The 22,254-nt window shown below is 33.5% G+C and overlaps 1 protein-coding gene across 1 annotated transcript; it reads left to right on the top strand.

Annotated features, from left to right (window-relative positions):
- Positions 1-15,614: 15,614 nt before the first annotated feature.
- LOC140038652 (loganic acid O-methyltransferase-like) lies at positions 15,615-17,144 on the top strand. The gene is made up of 3 exons (XM_072084000.1): positions 15,615-15,740; positions 15,837-16,508; positions 16,612-17,144. Exons 1-3 carry the CDS (start codon positions 15,648-15,650, stop codon positions 16,981-16,983), a joined length of 1,137 nt encoding a protein of 378 aa, XP_071940101.1. The 5' UTR covers positions 15,615-15,647; the 3' UTR covers positions 16,984-17,144.
- Positions 17,145-22,254: the final 5,110 nt, after the last annotated feature.

Raw genomic sequence — 22,254 nt, 5'->3', positions numbered from 1 at the left:
AGCGAAATTTGATCAACGAACTCAACCCCTCAATTTGAGTAATTGTTGTTTTTGATTTGTTAGAAGGGGTTAAAATGCATATTTTGATCATTTTACATGTGCATGCATTGAGAATTTTAGCAAACAAATGATCTATGATGCATTTTGAGTGATTGGGGTACAAATGGTAATTTTTCAAAGTTGGCTTTCTGCAAAAATTTCGCAGAAGAAAACGCATTTGGGCTGAAAACGCGCCTTAGAATCGCGTTTTCCATAATCGCGTTTTCGATTCTGCGCCTATACTGAAGAAAACGCGCCTTCAAAACGCGACAGGAAGTCGCGTTTTCTACCAAGTCGCGTTTTCCAGCCTGATCAAAAATTGAAAACGCGACTTCAAATACGCGACTTAAAGTCGCGTTTTATAACACAGTCGCGTTTTCGATCCTGCAAGATATGTGAAGAAACGCGACTTCATAAAACGCGGCTTGGTGGCGCGTTTTGATGAGTCGCGTTTTCGGAGAAAAAAAAAAAATGCAGATTCCTTGATTCTCTTTTTTCTTCTTTTCCTGTACCTTGAGTTGCTTATTGTATATTGTATATAGGTACATCACCAAAACAAAGGTTTGAAATTACGGATCGCCGTTTTGTTTTATTAAGCCTTTGTTATCACTTTTGTTTCTTATTTTTCATTTTTAGGATTACATCACTAATGGTTATCCAATGAAACTCATGAAGCGTTGGAGATACACGGACAATGGATTTTGAAGCTTCATATTCAATCGCAACAATAGGGGAGTATTACTTTCTTTATCTTGATTTTCCTTTTTACACATTGAGGACAATGTGTATGTTAAGTGTGGGGGGAGAATTGAGATTATATACATTGTATGTGATTGAATTATTAGTTGCAAATATTGGGCTTGTGTTAAAATTCAAAATTTTTCTAAAATCTTGTCCAAAATTGCAAACTTGCCCCAAAAAGTTTCATATTTTTTCGATTTTATCCAAGGGGTAACAAGTTCCATACCATTAGTAGTTCAAATTTCTCCTACATTTGAGATAAATATATGTGATTTGGAAACTTCTTTTCTCATTTAACTTGGAAATGACTATTATGTGATTATAATTTTTGCATTTGTAGGAAAATATATCTTGTGAAGTGGAGAAAATTATGCCTATATTTTTTTGCATATTTGATGAAATTTCTTCTCTTTATTGGATTTTATAAGTTAAGTGATAAATATGGTCAATAAGTGCAATACTCTTCTCATGATTATTTTTTTTAGAAAATTATTATTCCCTTTGCTATTAAAAAAAAAAGAAAAAAAAATGATGAAAAATGAAAAAAAATGAAGAAAAAGAAAAAAAAAAACAAAAGAGAAAAGAAAATAAATAAAAATTCTTCTACTCCAATGATTCTTGTACTTAGTAACCGGGAGTCTTCATCTACAAATGTCGACTTTCGCGTAAAACGGTACTTGAATTAAGAGTATGCAAAGCAACTTGAGTATGTGAAGTGTTGAGTAACCGGTGATCTTCATCTAAAAATGTCGATCCTCGCGTCAAAAGGCATTCTCACGTCTTAAGTAATATTTAGATATGTAATATTAATAAATATCTTTTTAAACAGAATTAAAAGATGATCATGAGTTTAGGAAGCATTATTATTGACCATATGAGTTGCTTGCTTGTGAAATCAGGTAAGGATGAAAAATCGATTTGAATTTGTTATAATGATGGTATAATTGGCTCTCCTTTACTTGATATTATGAGTACTTGAACTTAATTGAATAATTACATAATGGTTATTTACTCTGTTTTGAGGAAATGAAGTTGAAATGCTACATATATTTATTTTCAAATTTTGGATCATTGTTGGTTTGTATTTTTATTGCTTGAGGACAAGCAATGGTTCAAGTGTGGGGGTATTTGACAAGGGTTTATTTTACGTATTTTTAGTGTGTTTTATTAGTTAATTTTGGTTTGATTATTTAGTTTTATAACTAAAATAACTAAGGTTTTGGTAAAAATCTACATTTTATGTTAAATTGGCTAAATATTGCATTTGTTGGATTTTTATGGGAAAAACTTCATATTTTGTAGGTTTAATGATTCAATCATCAAATGAAGTGCATTGAGAAGATATTTGGATGATTGAAGATGGATTAAAGTGGGGAAAATAAAATATGAAGTGTAAAAGGAAGAAATGCAATTTGAGGACAAAAAATCAAGAAAAGTCAGCTTTGACAACTCAGACATATTTTCGTATTTTGACTATATCAGGAGCTACAATGATCGGATCAAGGTGATCTTGGTACCATTTTGAAGCTAAGAGATATATCTGCATTTGGTACGAAGACATCAAAGTCCAATTCAGCCGTTTTCCTGATCAAAAGGTCGAAACACAGAAACTTATCTGGATGGTCGAAAGCTGAAACCCAGAATTGACCAGTCTATGGTATTTTGACCATATCTCCGTCCACCGATCTCCAAATTATATGATTCTTGAAGCATTAGAACTCTAATTCAAAGGGCTACAACTTTTGTGTTTTACACAAAAGCCAGTTCGGCCTTCATCATGGAGAAAAATGCAGTTGAAGTGAGGTCAAAAGTAAAAACGTGTCTGGCAGCCGAATTTTTGTAATTTGCTCAGCCATTTTTCTCATCTTCACACTACTTTCCAGCTAGAGTTGGAGAGAAAACGTAGGCTGCACATGCTTCAGAAGACATAAGGAAGAGATATAGCCAAGGTTCCAAGTCAAAAGCCATTATTTTTGACTCCCTTAACAAATTCAGATTTGGAGAATCATAGCAGAAATTTTTGACTGGTAAGGGAAGGACTTTTCATCAGCTTATATGCAGGACATTCAGAATCATACGGGAGAAGCTTGGAGTCTGCAAAAATGTAGCTTTTCCATTCTCTTATTGTTAGATTAGTTTAGTATAGAGTAGTAGTTCATCCTTCTTGTTTATTAGCTAGGCAAAGATGAAGAAGGAGATGAAGAAGGCAAGGAAAGAGCTCATGTGACAAGGGTTATTTTTCCTTTCCAACTCTTTATCTTTTGTATTTGATTCCAAGTTTAGCTAATATATAAGTTCTGGATTTTGTGTTTAATATGTGTCTTTAAAGTTTATACCTTGGGTTTGGTTGAACTTTCTATGATTGTTAGTGTTAATCATTTGGCTATATAACTGCTATGTTTTGAGCAAGTTATTTAGCACTTTGGCTCTTTAAATCATGATTAATCTGGTACCATTAATTCTGATTATCTAAGGTGTTGTTTCTGCAATGGAAATTGAGATTTAACACTAGTTCAAGAAGTGCTAAACATAGGGAGTACACTCACGAAAGTAGAGGTGCACCTATGTGGTTTTTAGTGATTCATTTCATGTAATTTCACTGAAGAAATAAACTTGTAGCTAATTTCATAACCATGAGAATAGGTATGGATTAGTTATAAGTATAATTGATTCACTACGAAAGTAGGATTCAAATGCATAAGGAAATTACACCATAACTAGCCTAGATGTAGTATTCAATGATCCAAATATAACACTTGCATGAGTAGTTAGGGATACCACAACCTAAGGAGCTTTTACTTGTTAATTTCTTGTATAAGTGCAGTAGGTTAAATTTCTTATTATTCATTGATAGTCTAAATAATAAAGAAACTTTAGTAATACCGGTAATTGTTCACTCTTCCTTGTGGGATCGACCCGATATATACCCTAAACTACTAGTTGATCTGTATACTTGCAGTGAACGGGTGTAATTCGGTATTTTTTAGCTTGCACGTATGTAAAATACCCGTCAATGGAAAAAGGAGTAAGGAGGAGAATTGGTAATGGGAGAAGCACAAACATATGGGAGCATAAATGGATACCATCTTACTGGTAAGCCTACGACCCCAAGACCCCCAAACTGTGAATTTGTATCAGTACAGCAGCTAATCAACCAAAGCAGATAGAACACAAATGTAATATTCAGACTGTTCAACAAGACTGGTGCAGAAAGGATTCTCAGTATTCCAATTAGTCTAGCAGGTAGAGAAGATTCCAATTACTAGAAATACAGTGAAAGAGGTGAATACATAGTGAGATCTGGTTACAAGAGGCTCATAGATAAGAGTTCAGGCAGCAACAAGGGATAGGAAACTACTGGGACAAGTTTTGATGCAGGCAATAATCAAAGCAGGCATATTTGGAATACACTGTGGAAGCTCAACATCAAACACAAAATTAAGGTGTGCATCTGGAAATGTGTTAATGGAGCTCTACCAGTCAGAGAGGCAATCCACAGGAAAGTTGGAATTGGTGATCCAATGTGTAAGGGATGTGGATAGGAGCCAGAAACAATAGAACACACACTTTTGCAATACCCCCTCTAGCAAAAGCTGTCTGGAAAGTAGCCCCAGTAATATGGGATGGAGCAAAAAACTAGATGTGCAACTTCACAAGGTAGTGGAGCAGGATCACAGAAGCTCAAACAAGGCAATAGGGTAAAAACCATATTGGTCTCACTGCTAATATCTTATGGCGAATTTGGAAAGAAAGGAACAAGAGGGAATTTGAGAACCAAGTCAGCTACCAACCTTGTGGCTGGAGGAAGTAGTTATTAAGAAAATTGATCAGAGCACAGTGGAAACAATGCCAGAACTGGAGGAGGGAACATCATGTACAAGAGGACCAGGATTTGATAAGGCTGAGAGTGGCAACAAAAGCTTATTGAGGCCTGCATTGTTGGGAATTGGAGTTGCTATCAAAAGAATGACAAATGGTGCAACAAATTTTTGGGCATTAAAAGACAGAAGCTGATAAGAGTTTATTTTACGTATTTTTAAGTGCATTTTATTAGTTAATTTTGAGTTGATTATTTAGTTTTATAATTAAAATAAAGAGGTTTTTGGTAAAATTATATATTTTTGGTAAAAGTGGATAATATTGTATTTTTAGTGATTTTAATGGTAAAACCTTCATTTTTATGCAGGAATGATGACTCAATCACCAAAGGATGGCAAATGAGGTGAAAAATAGAGATTTGGTGATGAATTTAAGTGGTGAAAAGAAAAATGAAGTGAAAAACGTTCAAGTGAAGAAATGCAATACAAGTCAGTTTTGACACTCTTCAGTATTTTGACCATATCTAGAGCTACACTTATCGGATTGAGGTGATCTTTATACCATTTTAAAGCTAAGAAAGAGACCTACAATTCGTATGAAGACATCGAAATCCATTTCTGCCATCTTCATGGGCAAAACGTTGGAATACAGAAGCTGCATTCTGTGGTCGGAAGTTAAAACAGAGGTTTGAACAGGTGACAGTATTTCGATCATATCTCAGGCTACAAAGCTCCGATTTGGATGATTCTTGAAGCATGGGAAAGCTAACTCAAAGGGCTAAAACAAGAACATTGATGCAGCTTCAACAGTCAGACTGGTCTTATGCAAAGCGCTGGAAAGAGGATGGTGCAACATCAGAATCCAACTCCAAAACAAGGACGTGCTGATGCAGATCATGCATGGTAAATCATCTGATTGCAGACTGACAACGATCCTAGAGGATATATTAAACTTAAAGTTGTTGTTTTGAATGTGCTCTTTTTGCTTAGATAGTAATGATGATAGTAATGATAATGTTAATGTTAGCTCGTATGCCTTTGGCATTTTGTTGGATGAGGAAGGCCTTTTCCCTCTGTGTTATTGAACACGAGTTATACTGTTTAACGAGCCGTTGCTCAAAGTGTAAAGTCTTTATATAGATCAATACAAGTACTCTAACGTTTCAGAAAAAAATAAAGAAACAAATATTAAACAAATAAAAAAATTCTCAAATTCTCTAGATTCATAGTACATTTGGATTAGCTTCAAATTATGGGATTAGCTGTTATGGTAGATTCATAATATTTTGAATTAGCTATTTTTTGGGGTGTTTTTAAAAAATTTTGCTGTAGCAGAGTTTTTAGAAAATATTTTGGGATATTTAAGAGTAGAAGAGTTTCTAGAATATATTTTGAGATATTTTTTAAAATTTTAAAAAAATTTAAACTAATTTTTAGATTACCTTTTAGAGTACTTTTTAAAAATTTTTATTGTATTTGAAAAACTAGTTTTTGAAAAACACTTCCATCCAAACAGAGCCGCGGCATAAAACTTTTAACTACCTAAATCTGTCAAGGATTTTGACAGATTAACAACCTAATTTTCTCTATTAACAAACCAGGTTTATAAAATTTCTAAAATTAAAAAATCTTCATAATCTACCTTCTAAGAAACTTTATAAAATTGTTGTAAAATTTTCTCAGAAAACAAATAATCCAAATTTGTTTCTTGATAAAAATTCATTTAACATAATATTCTATCAAAGAGGACTAGATTCAAAACAAAATTTTGAACTAGGGTTAGACATCAAAGTTTCACATGAAATTTTATATACACATAATAGGCACGTGGAGCTATAATCCTGAAGAATGTCAGATCAAACAAAGAACCTTAAAAGTTAAAAAAGAATTTCAGAAAAGTCTTAAGAAATAGAAACCCTAATTCTGGTTTCTTGATTTTCTTTCATACCAAATTTTACTTGTTTCACGGTTTCTTGATCTTGAAATGATTCAATAAAAGATTCTTGGATAAGATCTTAGCACTACAAGCTCTAAAGTTTAACCTAAACATACATAAAAAGTTCAATATTCTTGAATTACTAAGAAGATTAGAAAATATCTCAACTAGGATTTCTCCTCCCTCTCACTTTCTTGATCATCTTGTCCTAGTTTCTCCCCACTGGCCTTGACCGAGACTCCCTGAAGCTTTATTTAAAAGAAAACAAATGGTTTAAAGCTTCAAGATTTGGAGGCGTTTATAGATATCAATGGCAAGACTCAACTTCCAAATCCTTTTGGAAAGTGGCTTCCTTTTCCTTTCTCAACACCACTTACAAACCGACCTTAGCATCCCTTGAATCCCTTGTTACTTTTTTTTCACTCTTAGATTTTCTTTTTCTTCCCTCGATTGAATTTCCTTTTCTTTTTCATCTAAAATTCTTTATATATATAAGTCTGTGCAAGAGACAATGACTTGGCCCTCCAAATTTCTTTTCTTCTAGAAACATCATTTCCTAATTGTTCTAAAACACTAGCTATAATATTTAAAACATTATTAATTCTTTTCTACTAAAGAAAATTATGTGTACATTAAATATAAATATTTTGACAAACAAAATTGGATTCCACTACCTTGTAAATAGAGTAATTATTTTCTCAAACAATTATAGTTTGAAAACATATTTTTGCATACTAATTATTAATAAAGATGCATATTGCCCTTAAAACACATTTTCCTCTAATAAAAAAATTTAAATCACAAGATTTTCAAAGAAAACATCTAAGCTTATGAAGAGACTTTTTGTTACTTTATTTCTGAAAAATGAACTCTTATAAATATTTACTTGAAATTATAGCCATGGGAACCATTACTACTATTCAAATAAAATACTCACTAATTATATAAGAAAAGTACTGATTATTATAGTTAGAACTTCTGCTTCAAAAGCATAAAAGAGCACACATGAGGTTGTAAAAGAGTAAAATGGTTTGAGTGCAAATTTATAGGTGTCAAATTAAGATCCTAACCATTTTCAAGTTTGCCTTGGCATTTTTCAAATTTTAACACCTATGAAACAAAATCAGAATGATTTTCAATGCCAATGCTCCACGGCTGACTTCTAATTACAAAACCACCATTTTTTTAGAAACGATTCAAGAATCTAGAAGAAGTTTTTCTTGATTAAAGTTGTGTAAGGGGATGAAGTTAGCCATTTTCATCTAGGATCTAATAGCAATATGACGACCTAAGATGAAATCGTGTAAAGAATAATTAGAGAAAGAAATTGGTTCTGGACGATGGGTAGATTGGTCGGGCAGAGAAGTTTACTCGGTTGTTTTCTTTGACACTTTCGACATGGTGAAAAAAATATAGGAAGGAAAAAATATTTAAAGAAAGACAACCATTGATGAAAGGGAAGCTTGAATTTTGCCTATAATTACAAAATGGAAAGAAAAAATGAGAAAGAAATCAGACAAAAGAAATAGGGGAGATGGGGTAAACAATAAGTGGCTTGAATGATAGAAGAGACATTACTGGATTAAGTTCATGCATTTGAAGAGGGGCCTAATTTTAGTGGTCAAATAGGAGTAGGGAATAGGACCAAACAGCCGACGTACTAAATGATAAAGATTGGAGGAAGTTGAGAACGTGCTGAATATGGATGGAAGATTGACTTTTTAGCAGGAACAATTTCATGGGTCTCGATGCTCCTTGTCTGGACATTTTGAAGGGCGTATTGGATGTGATGGTCACCATTGGCGCGCTGCTGGAGTAAGCTTTAAGTTTCACGCTTTGTTTGGTGAGACGGGTAACAATGGTTTGAAGTAGAAAAGGAAATTTCCACACTCATATATCAGAGACAATCAATAACAATTAAGGTAGAACACATAATATACAAGCTCTTAAAACTTCGATACATTTAAACCAGGTGTATGCAAAAAGAGACAAACGTTTGATTCCTGCATTGGCCTCTTCAATCTAGATGATTTTTTACCAGATGCTAGTTTTCATCGTTTTGCCAATATTTTTATTGAGGAGATGCCACTAACTACATGTTTTTAAGATACCAGCATAGATAATACAACTCCAATGCCTTTTCTGTCTATGATCACTATAAACTTGATGACGGCACAACTTTTTAATATGCAATCATATTAGATCCTAAACCAGAGTTGTTCTTGTACCATGAGTGTGTTTGGATTGTAAACTATTTGAGATAATTTTGTGAAAAAACACTGTAACACTTTTTTTATATGATATATGTGAGATAAAATGGTGACTGAAAAATGTGTTGATGATGCAAGCAAATCAGTGTATGTAAATAAGGTGTAAATAAAGTCGAATAATTGGCAATCCAAACACACTTCAAGACAAATTAGGTTTGACACTATTGGGAAAGGAATATCGATGCAGACACAAAACATTACAGTTAATTTAGGATAAATTTACCCTTTTCTAAATGTTAATTAAAACAAGAATAAACCAAATTATCGAATAATGATATCAGCAGTAATAATAAAATGTAGAAAAGTAAAAAAAGGAACTGACCTAGATTTTTAATTTTTTTAATTGGCAAACCTTATTCACATGGGAGGGGCGTTACCCCTAATTTCTATTAAAATCTTAAAAAGAAAAAAAAAAGAGGAGAGAGACATGAACCTAACCTCCAAAAGATACATAGGAATTTCTAAAGAAAATAAGTAATACTACTCCCATACAAAATTCTAAACTACATTCTACGAATGTATGGAACACCTAAGCGATCCATTTTTATATCTCTTCTAACCAGCCTTGGCAAAGATGCAAAAGAATCATATATTGAAGTAGATTAATAACAATCATAGAATCTGACTGAATATGAAATGCCCTAGAATCTTTAGACAAACACATCTTGACGCCAAACAATAATGCTTTAACCTCAGGACCCAAGCTTGTAAGATTACCAAAAAAAACAAGAGTATGCAAAAATAAAGAGACCATGACCATCACGAAGAATGCCATCTCCTCCACTGACTCTTGGATTGCCCTTGCAGCAGCCATTAAAATTTAACTTAACCGAAGTAAAAGGTGAAGGCTGCCATCTAACAGGAGTAACAGGATCAGGTTTGCTCAAATGCATCTTGGCCGAGACAATTGAGACCATGTTACTGGATCATCTTGCTCGTTGAACTTGGAAGCATAAATTGCCTTACATCAGCCATAACATTCTTGCAAATAATTTCCCAAGACAGCAGTTTTCCCTCAAAAAAAAAAAAAGCCACAATATTCACGGGACTTGATCCAATAAAAAATTGTCACTATAACAATAATTAGATACACACGTCTATTCCGAACATTCGAATAACAATACTAACAGCCACATCAATCAAGCGGATAAACTATAATACATCTCCCAAAAATACTGGGTTTGTTTGGATATCCCAATTTTTCAAATAATATTTTGCTTGCATCATAAATATATTTTTCAATTCACTTTTTTTTTATTTTTAATCACATTTTTATCTCACATACATCACATTATAAAAAGTGCTACAATAATTATTCAAAATAATATTTCAAATAACACTCTATTCAAACAGACCCACTACTTTTTAAAAAGTAAATTTGAAAAGCTGTTACTAATTAAAGACAAAATTTGAACTCAGAATAAATAGATGAGTAGAATTTGACTAGATAATCTTTTTTTTTTTTTGTCAGCAACATTGTAGGGGTTAGTGGGTATACAGATCTAATTAGACCAAGGAAGTACTATGGCACAATTCTTAGATTTTTTTCATTGCAGGTGAGATTCGAATCCTCAACTACAGTCCAAAGAGAGACACAAGTCCCTCCCTGGTGGTCATTGAGCCATTGGCCCAGTGGCTATTTGACTTAGATAATCACATGACTAAATTTTCATTCCAAGGCGTTAAAGTTCAAAGAATCCCCTTCTCTCTCTAGCATTTCTACCCGGTCTCTTTTTTTCGCTCTCTTCGTTCCTTATAAAGTGGCGGCTTAATGCTTTCTTGTTTCAAGAATGCGATTGTGGCTGCTGCCCCTAAATTGATTGATGCATCTTGTGACGTGAACCCACAAGTGACTATTAGTCACTTGGAAACCATTTGGTGAAGTCAAACTTTGACCAAGGAATGAGTGATGCATTTTTGTTGTGTTTTGGCCACCAAATGAAGATCGACAAGTCCAATAATCTCTCCCTCCATCCCATTTGGGGAGTTCCATTAAACTTATTTCTTGTTTGCAAAGTAAGAATTAGCACTCAATATTTGTGTTTAAGTATATGTCTTTCTGGCCAACTACGTTACGTGAGACTTTATTTTCTATCCTAACATAGTTAAATTATCATTCGTTGCAGGTTGAAAAAAAAATGGTTGTTAATGGAAAAGGGGGTATCATGGTAGAATGCACTCGAATCAATCATTCAATCACTGTCACGACAAGTGACACTGATATGACCATCATCATAGAATACAACCATATCATCATAGGTTGTCACAATTACTATAGTCTTTTCTTCATCTTTTCCTTTGCTTTACCTTTGCCCTTTTTCTAAACAAGTTACCATTTCAAAATTTTGCATTTGTTAGGTGTCAAACTAGTAAATATAAAAATTTCTATTCCAAAATATAAATTCGAGTGTAGTGGTGAGTATATATTTTCTCAGGGATTGGATGATTTATTTCTTACAAGAACAATAAATAGAAAAGGGGGATTTTCAAGGGATTAAACTAAAATAACTCAATTAATAGAATAACAAAGCAACATTTAATAGAAGTAAATTAATGAGGGACAATTTCTAGTTAAAGCAATAATTTCAATTTTGGTTCATTTAACAGATCATCGATGCAAAGATCAATTTACATACTCATGAATAAACTAGTTATGGTTATCCAAATGTTCTAACAACTTGTCTTTTTTTATTCGGTAATCAATGTACGACCGTTAGTTACTTCTTTAATTAAAAAATAACCCTAGGCATGACCATTTGGATTGGCCTATTTTTTAAAAAATTCTTTTACAAATACAATGCTACAATAATATACAAACAAAAAACAACTTATCTATCAAAAACAACTCACAATTATACTAAAAATTTTTAAAAAATAAATTCTACAATATCTTCCACCTCAGTTGGGATCCTCTATGCCACTACTCGGTGCCAAATCCAATGCCCATCCCACTTATCACGTAATGGTAGAAGAAATTTAAATAAACAATACATGACAAATTAAATAAATAAGACACTTGGCATAAATATAGAAGTGACACTGAATTACCACTGGAAAAGTGGCACTGAGAATCCTGTGTGCTTCCATCTGTCATCTCCACCCACCACCACTACCCACATCCACCACTGCCACGACCCCCTTCTTTCTTCCTTCCTCCTCCTCCCTATTTTTCTTTTCCCTCTCATTTCCTCTTTCTCCTCCCTCTTCTTCCCCCTCCCCTCTTCTCCTTCCCTCCCCTACCTTGCCACCACCCACCTCTCCCTCCCTCCCCGCCCAATATGGCATTGACTAGATTGAGGCCTTTGGTTGCAACCTGAGGCTGAAATCTGGTTGCGGCTAGATCACGACAAGAAAGCCGCAACCTAGTTTAGGCCAAAGCAAGGTGGAGGGGAGGGAAGAGAGGTGGCGGGGAAGCAGAGGGGAGAAGGAAGAGGGAAGGGGAAGATGGGTGGAGGAAGAGGGAAGGAGAAGAAGAAGGAAGAGAGGAGTGGAGGAAAAGGAGAAAGAGGGAGGGAGAAGAGAACGGAAGAGGGAGAGGGTGGTGGCAGTGTTGCAGTGGTGAGTGGTGGTTGTGATTGTGGGTTGTAGTATTAATTTTTAAAGGTACCCTTAAAATATTTTAATTTTAGAAAGTATCCAAAAATATAATCCAAAATCCCCTCCCTAAATACCACAAAAACATGTACAATAAAAGTTTTTCATATACAATGATATAGTAAAATATTTCAAAAATATCCCAAAAAACAATTAATCCACAATCAAATGATAATCACTCGCCACAAGTATTAAAACTATTAAACAATTACTGATTTGAAATTTTAGATAGCAGTAGATTATTTAGAACAATTAAATACTGGCTAGTTATGTAACCATGCAAAACAATCATCTCTAAAATGAACACAATCATCTCGAAATAAAAAATAGAGAATATATAAATAATCATGAACTAGTAAAATACGGAAAATCAAATTAGATCTCACAATTATAATTGAACTAAAATCCTTAATTATCCTCAACTAAAAAAAGGGATTAGCCACTTTTCATGATAGAATTGCAGCTAAAACTCCGATTAGGGTTTATTAACGAAAATAAATTGAAGGATAAAAGAAGAGCCACTCGGCAGGAAAAGCAAAAGAGAACATGCCTACTACTTCGGTTTCCTACGTCCAAAGACTGTTCCCAGAAGTCACAATCGCTAGGTTAAATATTACTTGCGTTTCTCGCACCTAAAGGAAGAAGATTTCTTCAACTAATATCATTTGAATAATTAATAATACTGCTAAATAAGAAATATTGTTTTAAATAACCAACAACTCCATTTCCTATAAGGAAATGAATAGTTCATTTTCATTGATCAGCAAGATTTCCAACTGGGGGTTCATGTTCAATCCTACGATATCCGGACTTCAAAGTAGAATAACGCGTGCCCACGTCATACTGATAGAAATCTTGTAGAAATTGCGCTTCTTAGCTTCTTTTATCTCTAAATTCTTAGAAACAATACAAACACCAAATATGAGTCGAATCTAACACTTGACACTATATTTTGCCATAATAAAAATGGAAAATATTCAGTAATTAGATGCACAATTAACCTTCTAACAGCACTATTTTATGTAATGCTCCTTCATTTTTTTTTTTTTTTTTTGCAATGCTAATACTCATCATTTCTCTATAACTCAAACCTGTTTCTAGATTTGTCATTTTTGTTGTGAGATTCTCTGTTCTTACTTCTCTCCCTTGCTTTTTCTTTTCTATTACCGGGGTTCTTTTCTCTTGAGTTTTGCATTCATCACAGACTCATTTGCTATGACCATGGTCAACACACTATTCAGAGTTAAATTACAAATAGAGACCAACATTGTTTCCAACTATCCGGTGGTGAATTGAACAACAACAAAACCTACACCATATCATCTAAGTTCAAGTTTCAATGTAGTTACTTGTTTTATTAAATCCTGAAAATTACTCAGATGCACAATCATATCTATGCCATCTTTATATATCATCCAAGTAATCCGCTTTAGTCAAGAGAATTTGTTTAAACCAATTTCCCTTTTATACATGCTTTCAAGTTTGTTCTACAGTATATTCGCATTGGTGTCATTAGCAAAGAGTTGGAATAAATTCTAACCAATCCACTTTCTAATACAGCCAATAGTTTTTCTATGCATAACATCCCACTTTTCATCACTCATATTGCTTGACTTAACTTTATCCCTTAGATCAGTTTCAAACAAATCTCAACAATACAAGTAATCTTCTATTCTAGATTTTCATGTCGAATAATTAATTGCATTCAATTTTATTATACTATCACTATTCGAGTCATTTATTTTAATTAGTATAAATATATAGTCCAACCTGGCTACTTTAATACCACTATGTTGGAAATGAGATACTGGTATAGGTACACAATATTAGAATTAATTCAAGATAAATTACTTTTTCTCCAATTATCAATTAAAATAGGAATAAACCAAATCACTAAGGAATGATATCAACAATAATAGTAAAATATGAAAAAGTAAAAGGCACAAGATGTCAAGACTTTTAATGTGAAAAACCTAAATTGAAAAAAACTATGAAATTTAGTTTAGTAAAAAATGTTCACTATAGTAATAATAAGAGATACAAGTCTATTCAGAGCATTTGAATAACAACAACATGAATCATATCAATCAAGTGGATCTACTATAATACATCTCCAAAAAATTACAAATTTTTAAGAAATGGGTTCGGAAAGATATTACCAATTGAAGAGGAAATCCAAAATCAGAATTAATAGATGTGTGGAACATAATAAGTAGATCGCGATCCTAAAATTTCATTCCAATCATGCTTTATTTGACTATCCAATTAAGGTCTTGAAGTTCAATGAATTTGCTTCTTCCTCTAGCATTTTCTCCCCAGTCTCAATTTTTCTCTCTCCTGGTTCCTCACAAAGTGGCTGCCGATACTTTCCAGTTTCAAGAGCGCGACCCGCGGCTGCCGCTACTCAATTTTGATTGGTGCATCTTCCGGCTGGAACCATGGACAAAGTAAAACTTTGACCAAGACAATAAATGATGGGCTTTGGTTGTGTTTGGGCAACCCAATCAAGTTGGACCAAGCCCAACAGACACCGGGATAATTCAATCATCATCTGTTATAACTTTTTATTTTTGGATAAATTCCACTTTATCACCTACAATTTAGCGTTTTTTCACATAATTTTTTCATAATTTCAAAAATTTTGAACTAAAGTATCAAAATGATGAAATTTAAATTTTATAACGAAATCAACTAATATGTCTAAAGTACTCTTAAGCAAAGTTAGAAATTATTTATTAACTATGGGAGTTATGTATATATTTTAAAAACTACAAAGAGATTATGTGGTAAAGGACTAAATCATGAGGGAGTTATATAGTCAAACACAAAATCATAAAGAGTTAAAATGTCATGCATATTATTTTTATATATTTTTGTCACTTTAGTCATTTTAGTTTATAAACAAAGATAATCTCAACATTTCAGTAGATTTCATTATAGAGAATTATTTCTGTCGTTTTGTTACTTTAATTCAAACTATGAGGGGATTATGTATAACTTTTGAAACCACATGGAGATTATATGAAAAATTGTTAAACCGTAAGGTGGCAAAGTATATATTACCCTTATTTAAAAAAAAAAAAATTATACATGCACAAAAACAAATGACATCCGTCCGTCGTGTCTAATGGCTGCAAACAATATAAGAAAACTAAAAGCTCTTAATTCTTTCACTAAATCCTCATAAAGGGATTGTCATTTCTCAGAAATTAAACACCACCAAAAGGCTTCAGGCTGATCAACGGGAGAATGAATATGGCTCAAGAGATACTCGACAATTCTGCATATCCCATGGTAGGTGGTGATGGTCCATACAGCTATGCTCGCAATTCCAATTATCAGGTACTAATCTGCCACGTGACAGTCAAATTTACTTGCTTAATTCTCTTGGACACAAAAAGAGAGGAACATAATGTGTAAGTTTTTAACTTGATGCAGAAAGAATCACTGGATTCAGCTAAGAAAATGATGAATGAACTGATTGACCAACATCTTCATCCTGAAAACCATCTGCACTCTATGAATCCTTTCAGTAATTCATTTCGAGTTGCAGATTTTGGATGTTCTGCTGGTCCTAACACGTTCCACGCAGTGCACAACATCATCGAAGCTGTTGAAAACAAATACAAATCCCTACGAATGGAAGCAGATATGCCAGAATTTCACGTCTTCTTCAACGATCATGTCAATAATGATTTCAACACACTCTTCAGAAACCTTCCTGCTACAGGACGGTACTTTGCAACAGGTGTACCGGGTTCTTTTTATGGGCGCCTACTTCCTCGTTCCACACTACACTTTGCACACTGCTCCACCGCTCTTCACTGGCTCTCCAAGATCCCAGTAGAAGTGACGGATAAAAACTCCCCTGCTTGGAACAAGGGCAGAATTCATTATACTGGAGCTGCTAGAGAAGTTGAAGATGCATATTCAACTCAGTTTGGAAAAGATTTTGATTTGTTCTTAAGAGCCAGAGCACAAGAGCTTGTTCCTGGAGGACTAATGATGATTGTAGCAGTTGGATTCCCTGATGATGTCCATATATGTGAGTCCAGTTTAGGCGAAAATTTTAACGTTCTGGGATCCTGTTTCCTGGACATGGCCAAAATGGTAAAGGAAGCGGTCCAGTTGCATCAACTTTCACAAAATCAGTTTTCCATCTTTTAATTTAGTAGTAGCATACTTGAAAGTTGACACCATAGTATCCTTGCAGGGAATCATCACTCAAGAAATGGTGGATTCATTTAACTTGCATTTTTATTATCCATCACCATCTGAGCTGAAAACACTGATTGAGGTGAATGGATTGTTTGAGATTAAGAAAATAGAGAAGCTCGTCTCTTCAATCGCAAACAAACGGGTTCTGCTTGACGTTGATGCCTGTATCCTTCACTTGAGAGCTGTCCTTGGGGAACTCATCAAGGAACATTTTGGTGAAGGAGTAATTGATATCTTACTCGAACGTCATAGAGAAAAATATATCGAGAATCCTATACTGTCTGATGAGAGGTACATTAAAGAGGCTAGCTACGCTGTCTTTCTCAAGCGGAAAATAAGAGTTACTTCAAGAAGAAATTCCATATAATCAAGTCACAGAGTTGGTTCTTGTGGAGATGGTACAGGAGCAATGAGTGCTGTTGGATTGTAGATTATTCGAGAAGTTGTATTTGTTGTGATGCGATCTATGCAAAATAAAAAAAAAATTGTTGGAAGAATAAAAAAGTTACTGGTCGGTAGTTGTATGAACTCGTCTCAACTCCCAATAAAATTAGCCTTTTTTTTGGGAAAAGTTTTAATAAAATTTATAATTAAATGTGAGAAATTTATTAAAGAAGGCACCAAGAAACTGCGGGAAAACAAAGAGGCTACGCTTCTTGGATTCTACTAGCCATTTTTTTAGCCCTGGACGCGTTGTGTTGTTCCCACCATATTTATGAGGATTATTAGTCATATGTAATTCGTTTGTACATAAAATACCATTGAGGATTTCGATTATAATATTGTAAAGTTGTACACTATAACAAATAATAATAATAACAATAACAATAAAATGGTTGTATTCAGGAACTAAAATTTTTAATTTTTTTGAATTTTTTCTATACTGTGCCCTTCAAGCATAAAATAAGAGGTGCGATCAGTGTTTAATTGTCTGCAAAAGATTAAAATTTTTGGGCGAAAATTGACGTAATTCTAGAGTTGATAACAATTAATGTTTGAATCTATTTTATGTGCTTATTTTGGCTTTTATTTTTTGTGCCTTTAAAGAACAGACTAGAAAATACATCTGTTCTAACTCGCCTTAATTTTTTCTTGTATAGAGGTTACTTCTGTAACCATTGCTGATTGCCAAACTTAGCTTGGTGTCATTTCTTTAAATTCTTAATAAGCTCTATTGGTTAAGCTTCCATCTTTTGACGGATATGTCGCTAATGCTTTTTATAGAAGTTAGATTTGTAGTTTCTGGATGCATATTGAACCATTCGTGGGTGATTTTATATATCATACTTCTATATGATACCACTTTTTTAATTATTAATTTGGGTTAAATAATATATATATGTGTGTGTATGTATATCTGTTTGCGAATAGATCTATTTCCATGCAAGTATAACTAAGCTAGCCCTCTCCCTGCTATCGGGTTTATGATTTGAATCCTGAGTTTGACAGTTGGAGGTGGGAAGGGTTATGGCGACGGGTGGTAACTGGGAAGTTAAAAAAAAAAGAGGTTAGCCTATTTTGGAACTTCTCCACTAATTGATGCCAATAAGCTGAAGAGATTAGTCCAATTGCCAGAAAGGGTGAAACCGCATTAGAAAGTGACAATATGCAAAGAAGCTGACAATATCCAAGATACCATCGAAATCAATGAAAGGCGTTAAATGCAACATCAATTACGTAAACGGAAAAACAAGTTTAGGAACAGAAAGCTTTATTCTATAGGATTTGACAATTGAAGAACATGCAAAAGGATTTAAGTTTAGCAGCAGAAATCAACGCTTGTGTAAGCCTTGCATCATACTCTCGTTTCAGTAATTAATGGGTAAAATACCAAAAAACTCCATATGATTTAACAACTATTCAATTTAATTCTTTCTAGTTTAGAAACCTATACTATAATACTCTGTGATTTTGACTAAATTGAAAATTGGACAGAAGCATTCAATCTAACGATTGGAAGAGTGGGGACAAAAGTGCAATAAAAAAGGTTTGAACACTTACTGTTGGGATCCAAACACGGAACAAATAAGTATTGATACATAAAGTACACAACAATTTAATGACAAATAAGCTACAAGTATGAAAGACAAACGACACATAAGATTTAATGTGGTTTGACATCATTGAACCTATATCTACAGAGAGAAAACTCATTTTTTTATTATGAGAGGAAAAACGCTATACAAAAATATAACTTGAACCCAAACCTAACTCCTGTATACCATCTCTCATCTCCCAAGAAGCCTTTCTCACCCCATGTATAAAGCTACATGTCGTACTTTTGTGCTCCTTTGCGCGTCTTGTGTGTCCATTGTGTGCCACTTTGTAGTATGCTAACCCACTTATTTATAGAGAATATTATTTGGCTAAAACCAAATAACAATAAGAAACCAATACTAATTCATATACTTGTACATAAAAGGAAATAACTTCTAAATCCTAAACAAAAAAAGAAAATTCCATGGTTACTACTTCAAGTAATTAAAACTAATTAGGAAACTAGTTAATTTCACACAAATTAAGAAACTTATCTAAAAGAAATTAAACCAATTTCCTAATAAATCTCCACCTTGGCAAATATTTCTTTTAACAACTATTTTCGTTTAACTACCAAATAATATGGTACCGAACTACACATCCGAATCAATATAGCCCTGACACCCAATTGATTCAATCGACAAATGAATATGTGTAGTTACCCCGAGTCTAACTTTCAGTTGGCTCACGAGAAGGTGCCTCAACTCACCATTTCCCTTTACAGGATTTCTTCTCATCACCACTTGTTATTTGGGATCCCCTTCTGTGAATTTTATTTCTAATCATTGAGATAACCAAGTGGTAAAATTACCATACTCTTCCTATTTTCAGAACTGTCTCGCCATGTGTGGTTTCTAAGACTCCATTTGCAATGAAAACTCGTAACTGTTAGAGTCTTCTAGCATTTAAAAATTAGATTCCTTTGTTTTTTTAGAACCTATGCCACACCGCCTAAAGAATATAACTGGAATCTAAAAACCACCGGGATGAAGTATCAATCGATAGAGTTGTGAGAAAATTTTCACCGATTCACGTCCAAAATCAACATTGGATTTCACTTTTTCCTTAACCCTTGAATCACCTGTCTAGATTCATCGTCAAGTATCTCCATGCTTTCCGACTTCCCATCCTTCACCATCAATGCTTCTTGCCAAGCAATTGAAACAAGGATACCACCCATTAAATTGTTCAATTGATAATAGCCACCAACACACTTGATTTCAATAGTTAACTAGGATCCAATCACGAACCCTAATTCATATCCTAATTCTATTCAACTGGATTAACCTATGGAATAGGGTCAAGTATATATAGTAACTTAACACTCATGTAGTTAGGGAAAATAATTAGATTTAAAAAAAGTTCTAGTCCAAATCAAATGAAATATTGAATCCTATAACTCTGGAAGTCCACAACCAAAATGCATACAAGGTTACATTTGTTTTCCTCTCCTTCATTCCTTAAAAATTATTAACTCATATTTTAATAATGATTATAGGTCGTTTCACACCCAACTATGAAAAGCTCTAATATACAAAAAAAAATAAAAAAAAAAGCACTTGAGTTTTATGAGCAAGGCAAAGAAATTTTGAAAAGAAACAAAAAGAAAAAAAGAAAAGAACAATAGAGTGAATCGAGTTGATGGCAATGAATATAAACAAGCAGAAGAGAGTAAAAGTTAACTATTAAGTTCATAAGCCGTGAAAATATATATATATATATATATATATATATATATATAAAATGGGTCTCCTGTCTTTATTTTAGGGTTAATCAAGGCATGAGTTAGTCATACTTTAGCACTCCCAACTTCCAAAATATACTTTACCCCCTAACTAGTCAAATGTTAAAATGTTTAAAATCATAAAGAAAAGGGTTAAAAGCATTAAACCCTCCTGAACTTTACCCCCAGTTACACTTCCCCCCTCAACTCAATAAATAGGCACTTTACCCTAGCTTTATGTTTTTGGGCAAAATTGCCCCTTTTAAATTAATTATTGTTTTATTTCTTGCCTCTCCTTTGTTGCCCTTTTTTACTTGTCAATTTTCTTTATTTTTTTAATTTTTATCCCTTCTCTCATGTGATCAACTATTTTATTCTCTTTGCTACCGTTATTTATATATTAACTTTAATCTTCTTAAACGTATTCTTTATTTATTTTTAGCTTATTTAGTTTTTGTTATTGAAAAAGGTAATTGACGGGTATTTTACATACGTGCAAGCTAAAAAATACCGAATTACACCCGTTCACTGCAAGTATACAGATCAACTAGTAGTTTAGGGTATATATCGGGTCGATCCCACAAGGAAGAGTGAACAATTACCGGTATTACTAAAGTTTCTTTATTATTTAGACTATCAATGAATAATAAGAAATTTAACCTACTGCACTTATACAAGAAATTAACAAGTAAAAGCTCCTTAGGTTGTGGTATCCCTAACTACTCATGCAAGTGTTATATTTGGATCATTGAATACTACATCTAGGCTAGTTATGGTGTAATTTCCTTATGCATTTGAATCCTACTTTCGTAGTGAATCAATTATACTTATAACTAATCCATACCTATTCTCATGGTTATGAAATTAGCTACAAGTTTATTTCTTCAGTGAAATTACATGAAATGAATCACTAAAAATCACATAGGTGCACCTCTACTTTCGTGAGTGTACTCCCTATGTTTAGCACTTCTTGAACTAGTGTTAAATCTCAATTTCCATTGCAGAAACAACACCTTAGATAATCAGAATTAATGGTACCAGATTAATCATGATTTAAAGAGCCAAAGTGCTAAATAACTTGCTCAAAACATAGCAGTTAAATAGCCAAATGATTAACACTAACAATCATAGAAAGTTCAACCAAACCCAAGGTATAAACTTTAAAGACACATATTAAACACAAAATCCAGAACTTATATATTAGCTAAACTTGGAATCAAATACAAAAGATAAAGAGTTGGAAAGGAAAAATAACCCTTGTCACATGAGCTCTTTCCTTGCCTTCTTCATCTCCTTCTTCATCTTTGCCTAGCTAATAAACAAGAAGGATGAACTACTACTCTATACTAAACTAATCTAACAATAAGAGAATGGAAAAGCTACATTTTTGCAGACTCCAAGCTTCTCCCGTATATTTCCCCCTTCTCAGACCACCCAAAATGTCTCTGCATATAAACTGCTTAAGAGCTCCATTTTTCCAAGTCAAATTCCACATTTTGATTCCCAAATCTCAACTTTGTTAGGATAGTCAATAACAAATGTTTTTGACTTGAAAATAAGCCACCTTGTCTGCCCTTTTGTCTTCTGAAGCATGTGCACCGAATTCTCTTGCAACTTATAGCTGGAAAGTGGTATGAACACAAGAGAATTGACTGAGCAAATTGCAGAATTTCGGCCAGAAAACGCGCCTTTACAAAACGCGTCTACAACTCGCGTTTTGTGCACTCGCGTTTTCACTTTGTCCTTACTTCAACTGCCATTTTCTCCATGATTCAGGCCGAACTGGCTTTTGTGCAAAACACCAAAGTTGTAGATCTTTGAGTTAGCTTTCCAATGCTTCAAGAATCATCCAAATCGGAGCTTTGTAGACTGAGATAT

This window comes from Coffea arabica, chromosome 3e, assembly GCF_036785885.1.
Source record: "Coffea arabica cultivar ET-39 chromosome 3e, Coffea Arabica ET-39 HiFi, whole genome shotgun sequence".
Classification (NCBI taxonomy): domain Eukaryota; kingdom Viridiplantae; phylum Streptophyta; class Magnoliopsida; order Gentianales; family Rubiaceae; genus Coffea; species Coffea arabica.
Note: the sequence above shows the minus strand (reverse complement) of the source record. Positions and strands in the feature narration are given on the sequence as shown.

What these genes read in the sequence shown, in the direction of transcription:
- LOC140038652 (XM_072084000.1), top strand. Translation starts at nt 15,648, where the DNA reads ATGAATATGGCTCAAGAGATACTCGACAATTCTGCATATCCCATGGTA. An exon ending in CTCGCAATTCCAATTATCAG is followed by an intron (nt 15,741 to 15,836) that starts GTACTAATCTGC and finishes AACTTGATGCAG; the next exon opens with AAAGAATCACTGGATTCAGC. An exon ending in TCCTGGACATGGCCAAAATG is followed by an intron (nt 16,509 to 16,611) that starts GTAAAGGAAGCG and finishes GTATCCTTGCAG; the next exon opens with GGAATCATCACTCAAGAAAT.